Source organism: Humulus lupulus, chromosome 3 (genome assembly GCF_963169125.1).
Source record: "Humulus lupulus chromosome 3, drHumLupu1.1, whole genome shotgun sequence".
Classification (NCBI taxonomy): Eukaryota; Viridiplantae; Streptophyta; class Magnoliopsida; order Rosales; family Cannabaceae; genus Humulus; species Humulus lupulus.
The window spans coordinates 248,341,393-248,352,751 of NC_084795.1; the positions used below are offsets into that span (position 1 = coordinate 248,341,393).

General features: G+C 34.7%; 1 protein-coding gene across 3 annotated transcripts; it reads left to right on the plus strand.

Annotated features, from left to right (window-relative positions):
* Window positions 1–543: 543 nt before the first annotated feature.
* On the plus strand, window positions 544–7,320 carry LOC133823556 (ubiquitin carboxyl-terminal hydrolase 8-like). Of its 3 annotated transcripts, none has more exons than XM_062256391.1 (13): window positions 544–888; window positions 1,316–1,504; window positions 1,904–2,048; window positions 2,523–2,582; window positions 2,663–2,758; window positions 2,900–3,253; window positions 3,398–3,538; window positions 3,639–3,809; window positions 4,076–4,333; window positions 4,550–4,698; window positions 5,236–5,778; window positions 6,065–6,338; window positions 6,747–7,320. In XM_062256391.1, the coding sequence occupies exons 1-13, from the start codon at window positions 548–550 to the stop codon at window positions 6,861–6,863; spliced, it is 2,838 nt and encodes a 945-aa protein (XP_062112375.1). In that variant the 5' UTR covers window positions 544–547; the 3' UTR covers window positions 6,864–7,320. The 3 variants fall into 3 exon arrangements, with proteins under 3 accessions (XP_062112375.1, XP_062112376.1, XP_062112373.1); XM_062256392.1 differs by having other exon boundaries at window positions 545–892; window positions 5,233–5,778; XM_062256389.1 differs by having other exon boundaries at window positions 545–888; window positions 5,233–5,778.
* The last annotated feature ends 4,039 nt before the right edge of the window (window positions 7,321–11,359 follow it).

The window sequence follows — 11,359 nt, forward strand, 5'->3', positions numbered from 1 at the left end:
AATTATGTGTAATAATAATAATAATAATAATAATAATAGAGTTTTTTAATTTGGAGAGAATAATAGAAAATGTTAAAATAGTAATTATTTCATTTTAAAGCTTTCATTGTAATGGAAAAACTTTCTATAGGTTTAAAAGTGGAATAAATATTCCACTAAGTGATTGAATTATAATTCTTATGGAAAGGCATTAAAAAAGTTTAAAACACCGACCATGGAATGCCATTTTTGATTTCATTCCAATCTTGGATCTCTCCTACCAAACATGCTGTAAATTGTTGGAGTTAAGACATGAATAAAAAGTTTAAAAAAAAACGACTAATAACGAAAAAGAACTTTGAAATTATTACAATATTTATGAGAAATAAGTAGTAAATAAAGAAAATTTAATTTGTATTCATTTCTTTTTAAGAAAAAGTAAAATAAAAAAATCTTACATTTAGAAAATAATGTCTGATAAAATTAGAAAGTAATAGAAATATATTGATCTAGACATTATTATTTATTATTAATATTTAATTTAAAGAGAAGACGGTAAAAAAGGTGGATGAGTTGTAATAGGCGAAGAGTGAATGAGCCTATGACCCGGCGACTCTCAGAGAAGCTCCGTCTCTCTCTCCTATTCCACAAGACAACCCGCTTTCTCTCTCTAAAACTCGCCGACCTCTCCGCTTCCACGCTCCACCACTGCAAGTCATTCGCACGCGCCCTCGCTTCCAAGGCCCTTGCTCTCTTCTCCATGGATGACGTCTTCGCCGACGATATCGATTTCTGGGACCCTGATCGCACCTCCAATTACCGCTCCCAGCGCCCTCGCCTTCTCGACTACTACGACGACGAAGACGATGTTACAGCTGAGTCGGAGAAGGTCTTTTTGGTTCCTAACGGGTACGTACGGACTCTACTTTCCCACCTTTTTACCCCTTTCCCCCCCCTTTGTTTGGTTCCAGTGAAAAGACATTAAGAAGGAAATTTGAAAAAGAAGAAAAGGGTTTTGAGTTGTTTTGTTTAGGTTTACCCAGTGTGGGGAGTAGTACGGGTTTAACTGTGTCTTTTTTATGTGATTTTTTTGGGAGTTCGAGTAATGGGGCTTTTTGATTGTGAGAAAACAGTAATGGGGTTTGCATTATAGTCAATTTTAACAAATGAGGCTTTCGCGAAATTTGAACTAAATAAAGGGGTTCGTTTAAAGAAATGAACTGAAGAAAATAAAAGACATTTTATTGGGAGATTAAGCTAAACTTAAATTTTTCTTCTGGAAGTGTTTTTTTTCTTTCTTTCCATTGAGTCTCATTGTGTTTACACTGGTTTTCAGGTGGTGGAAAGAGGTACTAACATCTGCTGATTATAGAGAAGGCGTTTCATACAGCGTGTCGTTGAGCAATGACAGTGACTCGGTAATTGTACTGAACTTGAGGAAGGATGACTATGCAGAAGAAGGGGGGTTTTCTGGTCGTGAGTATGCCTTGTTTACTGAAGCAAAGTGGGTGCGTGCCCTTAAAAGGTGAGTAACAATTCATTTGGTTTCATGTCTTTACTGGAATTTGTGACCGACAGCGTATATTTGGGGGGGGGGGGGGGCTAAAATTTTGAAGGATTGATCTTTTCGTGTTGTCCAAGTATTAATATGGTCATGCACTTCATCAGGGCAGTTGTCACTGATTGAGTTTGAATCTTACTAGAAAACTAGGCACTATTTTACGATTATTTTTCTTTATTTCTTCTTTCCTTTTCTTTCTCTGTTTATGTATATTTTACCCTTTTTTTAATAAATTTTTTTCACTTTCAATCCTCAACCCTGAGTTCTGCATATAATTTGTGCTTCCCTATTACGTACAGATTAATTTATGAGGAGTAGGTGGTTTTGACAATATTGGGCATTGATTGCACCACTCTTCTACAGGCATAACGAGTTACGTGCAGCAGCTGAAAAGCATGTTGGGAACTTGTCTGATGGGGAGGATTTTTCTCAGATTGTTTTTCCTTTACAAATTAAGCTTCTTGTTTCATTGGAGACAAATTCATTGGCTGTGAAGATAGCCAAAAAGGTTAGCTCGTTGTTAGCCAAATGATTTTTCTTTTTCTATTACATTCCCGTGTACATGCTTTGAGTCTTCTGGCACCAAGCACGTAAAGGAAGAATCAAAGAATTGCATGATAAAGTTTCAGTTGCAGCGACCTGCCCTATGGTTCTATCTAGCATTTGTTACTCAGTAGTTGTGGCATTATGTACCTGACAATCCAAGTAGCAAGTCAATCGGCTTGGAGATTTGATCTATGACTAGGCATGATGGAATAAAGGAATTTTGAGTAGCCCAAAATGTTTGGTGTATACAAATACATTAATCTAAATCAAAGATGAGCCACACGTTGTTGTATTTTACATTTTTTATCTTGATTCTTTATTTTCTATCATTCTATTTGATTTGGTTGGCGTTCATGTGTCCATCATTTATGTTTTCACTCTCTTTTCCTCTCATTCTTGATTTGTTTAACTTTGACCACTGAGCTGCATTTTCCAGGACAATACAGTTGATTCGTACAAATTAGCATGCAATATTTTTATTTTGGAGTCTGAGCCTGTAAGCAAACTGACACTCAATCAATTGCTTATTGGTTTTCATACAACGATGTTCACTCATTCATAAGTTGATTTTGACAGTTGCACATTTGGGACTTCTCTGCGAAGACAACCAAAATTTTGATGAATGGAAGTGCTAGTTTCCCTAATGATTCTCCTAGTCAGCCAAGCAGAGAGGTCAGTACCTTTGCATAAGGCATGCACTAAAGTGATTTTTGTTCTATATTGCAGATTACCAGTTCTGTAACAAGGCACTTAGTGTCGTGTAACATTATTCTGTTTGGCTTATTATGTAAGTGCTTCATTTTTCCTATGTAGTATCACCTTCAATTGCAAGTGCATGAATTTTCCGATTCCATTAATGATCGAGATGAAAGGGATGAAGAAATGGCTGAAGCACATTCCAAGGTTGGAGGAACTTATGATGGATTTGTTAAAATGAATGGGAGCACTGACAAAATGTTTTCTTATTCGACTCTTGCAAATTCCTCACCACTTGGTCGTAGCTTCAGAGGACTTGGTTCTTTAGGCTTGACCGGACTACAGAATCTTGGGAATACTTGTTTTATGAACAGTGCCATTCAATGCTTAGTGCATACTCCACAGCTTGTTGACTTCTTTCTTGGAGACTATTGCAATGAGTTGAACCGTGAAAACCCTTTGGGGATGGGAGTATGTATCGTACATTTGTGATATATCTGGTCTTGCTTTTAATGGTCTTCTCCAATGGTGTTTTCTTTGTACTTAATCATAGCCAAAACTGTTTTCAAACGTTGTTATTTGTTTTTTTTTATTTATAGTTTACTTGTATTGTAGGGAGATCTTGCTTCGTTATTTGGTGAGCTCTTAAGAAAGTTATGGGCTCCGGGAGCGGGGCCTGTGGCTCCACGAAAGTTCAAGTTGAAAATTGCGAAGTTTGCTCTTCAGTTTGATGGTTACAATCAACATGATTCCCAGGTTAGTGTAGTTATTTTAAAAAGTTTGTATTTTTTTTAGATTATTCCCAATTGTTTTCAGCGAATGAAGTTTTCTATTGTTCTTTTTATTTGTTATTTAGGAATTTCTTTCGTTTTTGTTGGATGGCATCCATGAAGATCTAAATCGTGTGAAAAAGAAACCCTTTATTGAAGCAAAAGATGCAGAAGGTCGCCCTGATGAAGAGGCAGCAGAAGAACATTGGAAGAATTATCGTTCTCAGAATAACTCCATCATTGTTGATTTGTTCCATGTGAGTGTACAAATAATTGGTGTTTCCAGCAACTGTACATTCTTGCTTATGCTTTGGTCATCATGATGTCCTCTGAAATGCTTTTTAAATAATAGATCTTGCTTTAGTTTTCTAATAGGTAATAAGTAAATGAAGAAGAAGATTTATTTGTTACTATTATTGATCTGCTCTGGTCCCTCAACAACATATTTTTTTTTTTTTGAGAAGTGTTATATTTCTTTAACTTTTAAATTTAGTTGTATAACTATGTTTTCTTTTACTTGTAGGGCCAATACCGGTCAATGTTGGTTTGCTCTGTTTGCTTTAAGTTGTCTCTGACATTTGACCCATTTATGTCCCTTTCATTGCCATTACCTTCAACAACTATGAGAAACTTGACCTTGACAGTCTTAAGCACAGATGGGACGACACTGCCATCGACTTTTACTGTAACAGTGCCCATTAGGGGAACATTTAAGGATCTTATTCATTCTTTGAGCATAGCGTGTTCACTGCAAGATGATGAAACCCTTTTGGTGGCTGAGGTATGTTACTGTAGATTTGTATGAACCGGAACATTTTCATCAGAGCATAGATTTTATTTCTAAGGCTGCCTTTGTGCTTTTTTAATGTCTAACATCTATGACAATTTATCATCACCATGTTTGAGGGACTATTTTACTCCTATGAATGTGTAAGTGAGATTATTGATGCTGAAATTTATGTTAAGAGTCCATAACACAAAGCCTTTTATTTTGTAGATATACAAGAATAGAGTTTTTCGTTTCTTGGAGGATCCAGTTGATTCATTAGCCTTGATCAGAGATGATGACAGACTAGTGGCTTATCGTTTACCAAAAGAAAGTGAGAAATTCACATTGGTTGTGTTCATGCATCAAGAAATAGGAAAGTAAGCATAACGAGTTCATGAATGCTTTATCCTTTTGTATTTTCTTGTAATAAAGTGAGGCCCTTTTTCTTGTGGGGATACATAATTTTCTTGGGAGATTGTAAGTTTAAACCAAGCCTGTTTTTTTTATTTTTTTTTAATTCTGGGTCATTTTCTTGATTTTTGATAGATAAATGGGGAATGAAATCCATCAATTTTAAATGTTGCAGGAATAACACTAATTCCGGACACGATTTAGTTTTTATTGGCTTCTTGAAATTTCTTAAAAATAGACCATTGATTTTTTTTTTTTTTGCAGCAAAATCCAACATTGATTAAATGCTGTATTTCCACCTTTGTAGTTATTTTATTTATTTTAGTTAGGCTCCTTGTTTGACCCTACAATATTTGAGGAATAGAAAACTATAGCAATTGCCATATAGGTACCCAGGAGGGACTCAAACCAATTGTTTGAGCTAACCCTCTTGGGTTGTTTCCTCTGTTGAAGTCTGTTCTCATGGTTATCACTTATATATGTTTCTTTTTTGGATTTAGAAGGTCTAATCATGGAAAGATATCCTTGGATCAAAAGATGTTTGGCATTCCACTTGCAGCAAGTCTGTCTGATCTTTGTTATGGAGCTGATATTCAAAAGCAGTTTTTGAAGCTACTGAATCCATTTTTTATTTCGATCGAAGATATTTTAAATGACTCTGGAGATTATGCTAATGAAGATAATGAAATAGAGGTTGTGACTGTCCCTACAAGCCTAATTGGTAAGATGGCATCAGACAGTGAATCAAGGAATCATACAGATTTGGATGTGGACTTTCAATTTTATGTCAGGGGTGTATTGGAGGGGGAGGATATCTTGATAGAAATGAATAAACCTCTGTCAGTATTGGACTTGTCCAAGAAGTTGGAGGTACTTGTTTTATGGTCAGATAAAATGATTGAGAAATATGACACTTCTCTATTCAGCTCATTGCCTGCTGTTTCCAAGCCCCAGTTGTCAATACAGAGGTCCCAAGATTCTGTTTCTCTATACAAATGCCTTGAAGCATACTTGAAGGAGGAGCCTCTAGGACCAGAAAACATGTGGTTAGTGACTTTGGAGTGTTATCTTACAGTTTCTTCCAAACTGAATAATTACACATACATTCAAATCATTATGTTATATGTTCGTACTTTATGTTTGTTTCTTACCTCATTTATCAAGTTGGTCACCTTGGTGTTTGAGACGCATCTCTAAATATTGGCCTTTCCCCATATCAAGATGACCAAACTAAAAGTTTTATATGCCCTATCAACATTGCCTTCCGTACCAAGCATTTTACACCTGCAGTCAAGTCATGTCTCTTTGCCTTTTTCAAATGTGTCACTGCAGGTACTGTCCCAGTTGCCAGAAGCATCAGCTAGCCAGTAAAAAGTTAGATCTTTGGACATTGCCTGAAATTCTAATCATCCATTTGAAGAGATTCTCATGTGCACGTTCTCAAGCTACAAAGTTGGAGACATATGTGGATTTTCCAATTGATGTTATGGATTTCTCAACCTGCATTAACCAAAAGAACAGTCAACTGTCAAGCCGATACAGTTTATATGCAATTAGCAATCATTATGGGGGTACAACTTGTGGTCATTATACCTCATTTGTTCGAGTAAGTGTTCTTCCTGTTATTGTAGAAGCTATTCTGCTGCTTCATATTGTAATCTACTCAACTTCCATGGTCTTTTCATCGAGTCTTACTCATATCAATGTTTGGCTTTTTCCCCAATGAAGCTATTGCAGTAGAATGTATTAATTTCTTCTCTCTAAATTAATGAACCTCAGATTTCTTTGCTTTTTTTCCCCAGTTCTGTGTATTGACTTTGCTATTCAGGCAGAGATGCCTAGTTAATGAAATATTCATTTTCCTTTAAAAAAAAAGTATATTTATTTTTATTATTTTCTGATTCTGTAACTCATTTTGGATGATTCATTGCTTTTCTATAGACTCTGTCACTACACAACACACAAGCTTTTGGTTAATATGGAGTTTCTAACTAATTACTGTCGTTATGTGCAGCATGATAATGGCAGGTGGTTCGAGTTTGATGACGACAGCGTTTTTTCTGTTAGTGAAGAGAGGATTAAGACAGAAGCCGCATATGTTCTTTTCTATAGAAGACTGCGGGGTGCTTAAGCTAACCATAGTTGTATAGCAACAGCAGCAGCCATTTGGAGGTAGAAAGCCAACATTTCATTTTTATTATTTTCCCTTAACTTCTTTCTGAAGTCGTCCACAAGTTCACTAGAAAGGGCAGACATATAATCTTGGTTGCAGCTTGGAACTGGGAGAGAAATACAACTTGTAGAGAGAAAGAAAAAAAGAACAGAAAAATTACAAGAGATTCAATTGTGTACAGATCTAAAAGGTTGCCGGTGAGAAGGGCCCCAAGAGCAGAGCTTTTCCACCACCACATTGACTTACATGTATATATCCTTTTAAACAAAGAAAAATTGGAAGTAACAATGAAACACAAACTCAGTGTAGTTGCCCTTTTGACATTGTAAATGATACCAGGTGTTGGCATTTTGGACCACAGGAAATCACATATCAATGGTGTTTTGATTCATGATTCATGATTCATTATTGAGAAGCAATGTGTGCCTAGTTTGCATTGTTTTTTTTTAAGGTTTGTGTTTATAATGTTTTTAGTGATTTATTAATTGAATAAATAATATTTTTGCTACGGAACTATATGAACGGGTCTTTTTCGTTAAAACTAATTTATTTTTTTTCTTAAAATTTAAAAAAAAAATCATTTTGAAAGATTAAGAAACTAAAAAGAATACTAAAATTTTTAAATAAATTTTCAAATAATCAAAAATTAAAAATATAATTAATAATAAATATTTTTTTATTTTTTATTTTTTTATAATATAAAATAAATATATCTTAAAATAAAAATTAAAAATAAATTCTAAAACAAAGAATTTTCCTTGTCCTTCACCTTTAAATTAAAAGTTTTTTTTATTTGTTTAAACTCTTCGTCTTTTTTTTTAATTAAATATTTTTTTCTTTGTTTTAATATTTATTTTAAATTTTTATTCTAAAATAGATTTATTTTATATTATAAAATAAAAGAGAAAAAAAGTAAAAAAAAAAGTTATTTTTTAATAATTAGATTTTTAATTTTGTAAGGATTTAATTAATATTTTAATTATTATACACATGACACTGCTACATCAACAGATAAAATACTACATCATCAATCTGTTAGCCACCTAGGACAAAGTCTAACAAAATTTCCATATTTCAGTAACGTATATAGTTCAGGGGCAAAAATAGTATTTATTCTTATTTATTTTTCACTTAGCTTAGAGACCAAGGTTCCTAAGGTGCAGAGGGTACCAAGCCTCAAGTTCTATACCCACTATTCAGTTCGAAATGAGAATGACATATATAACTGAAAAATAGCCCAGATGAACCTTTTGTTCGAGATGAGAACGACATATACATCTAAAAAATAGCCAAGATGACCTTTTTGTGATAAAATGAATTTCAATGCAAAATGAATTAAAATGGTACTCTTCAGAAGAGTAATGTCGTGTTTAATCAATTTTGATCATATTTTTTTTAATAAAACGACTCTTCGGATGCAATTGATGTTCTGATAAAAATTATCTAACACATTGTTTGGAAGCCAATTTGTTTTTAATTTTTAATTTAGGAAGAATTTGATATAGATCGTTTGGTTAAGATTCCACTTTTGTTTAAGTAGTGGTTTAGTTTTTCAACTTGGATAACTATTACATGAGGATTTTTTTTCTTTATTAAACCAAAGTGTATGGATATCAAATTTTTTCTATTTTATCTATAGTCACTTTTGTAGAGAGTGATTTTCAAGTTGTAAGTAAATTCTATCTTTTCTTTCCAAGAGGTTGTTTTTGAATGGGATGTCTACCTGTCTCCCTGTCTTTCTGGATGTGTCTAATCTATGAGTTGAAATAGTAATACTCTTGCTTATGGATTAGCCAGATATGCATTAGAGATAGAAAATGCGATTACTTGATTGGAGTAAGATTCTACAATGTATTATGATTTGTGTAATTATTTAAGAGTGCATTTGGAAAGCCATTCTATAATTGGAATTGGTGTAATTCAGACTAATTACTTGATGTATTTGGAAAGTCACCCTGTAATTGGAATTATATGTAATTAAGAGTAATCACTCAATTTGACGTGTTTGTAACTATGTAATTGGAGGTAGTTGAGGGTACCAATTACTCTCAAATTCTCATAGCCCCATAAAAATTAGGTGTAATTACAAGGTATAATTACTAATTACAATCAATTTTATATAATATTTATTATAAAATATTAATTTTATTTTGTAATTACTAACTGTTTTGACAAACATGACAATAAGAATTCATAAATAATTATCACTTGACATCCAAATACACTTTGTAATTTTAAATATATGTAATTACTATCCTAAATAATTAGACGCACTAATACTTTGAGAGATTTTTAGAAACATGCCTTATAAAATATGATCTCCTTATACATATTGATCAATAGTATTAGGTAAAAAAAAAAATTCTATATAAATAACTATTACGTAAATATTTTTTTTAGTGAATCAAAGTGGTTGGTTAGGAATTATGGAAATTTTGATGGACTTTTAGGCTTCGAATTTCAGGTGTCAAATTCGAAATTTGACTGACCCAGTTTAGAGGCTACATTCCAATATAAAAAGGGAAATTTTAGACAGTATGTTTAATAACATACTTAATTTTTTTTAAATGCCAACATAAAATACTCTCCCATATATATGCCATTTTAAAATTTTGGACAAAAATACCCATATCACTAACCGAGACCCCTCACCTTCTCTCTTCCCAGCCAAACCAAACTCTTCCCCCTTCCCAGCCAAACTCTCTCATTTCTATCTCATTATTTTCTCTCAGTTCACATTCTCACCATCTCTCTCAGGCGAAGCTCTCTCTCTCCTCACAGTCTCCGTCGCCATTGTCTTCTCCATCGCCGACCACGGTAAGGTAAGACATTCGGTTGTAATGTGGTTTTTTTTTTTAAAATTTGAATCGTAATGTATAAATCGATGAAATGGGTTTGATTGTTAATCTTTATTTTGCAAAAAATGTAACTTAAAATGGATTTGATTCTATATGCATTACGCAAATTCTGCAAAAATTTTATGGGTCGATGTTCTTTCGATTCCACATCGATGCTCCATCGATGACATACAGTGAGAAATCGATGCTCCATCGATGCCATGTCTATTCTTTCATAATCGATGGTTTATCGATACCACATCGATGCATAATCGATGCGCAATCGATGCCACATCGATGCTGAACATATATGGCATCGATTCGACATCGATACACCATCGATATCACATCGAAAATAACATCTAAGTTAGATGTTCGCATCAGCATCGACATGACATCGATGGAGCATCGATGTGGAATCGAAAGGCTGCATCGATGTACCATCGAAAGGCCATTGATGGTTTATCGATGCTACATCGATGTATAATCGATGCTGATGCATAATCGATGGCAAACGATGGTTTATCGATGCCACATCGATGCCATATCGATGCTGAACATATATGGCATCGATTCCATGCTCCATCGATGCTATTTTGATGGTACATCGATCCCATTTCGATGACAACAACAGATTGAGTATTTTTTTTATAAATTCAACCAATTATTTTTTTTTTGTTGATATTTTGCAGATGCCACCCAAACGTATCCCACCGCTTGAGATCCCTATGGAGGATCATTATGTCGGTCGTATGACCTATAGGGGTTCCGGTAAGTTAACAAAATTGAAGAAAAGATTTGAGGAGCATGGATTGTTGGGGAGGGTGAATGAGTTTGTTTTTGGACCATTCTTCACAGCCCCTCCCTTTTCATTCTCTGGGGCATTGGTGCACACACTGCTTTTGCGAAAGCTTAAGTCTCCGCGTGGCGATGAGGTGCACTTCTTGATGGGCCCAGACTTATGTAAGTTTGGGGTGCACGAGTTTGCCATTATCACTGGCCTGAGCTGCTCCTGTCCACCACTTGCCATTGACATTGAACCTCACATTACTTCCTCCCGCCTAGTTGATACATATTTTAGTGTGGAACCCGAAAAAGACATTCGGTTCAGTATCTTGGAACGAGCTTTTAGTATGTGCGATGTACCTGATGATTTGTACAAGCTCGATTTGGTTTACTTTGTGGAGGGGATACTATTGGGCGCTGAGAACGAAAATGCTATTTGGCGAGATTCATTGTCGATGGTCGAGGATTTAGATTATTTTGAGAAGTATCCATGGGGATCCCTTTCATTCGATACAACTGTGAAATAATTCAATAGAGATATGAAAGCGATTGGTGGTACAATACCAGGTAAGAAGGTGAAGAAGATCACTGAGGTGGAGTCTTCTAAGGGTTTTAAGGTGGAGGCAAAGTACACTTGCAAGGGGTATCCACCAGCCTTGCAATATTGGGCATACGAGACGATTCTTGATTTACAGAAGGAACACGCCAAGCCCTGTGGATTCAAGTTCCCTAGGATGCTACAGTGGGAGAGCATAGGCCAGCCGAAGCATTTGCATTTGAAGGATGTACTTGCGAGGAGACATGTAGGTTATAATACATTTAAATAATTCA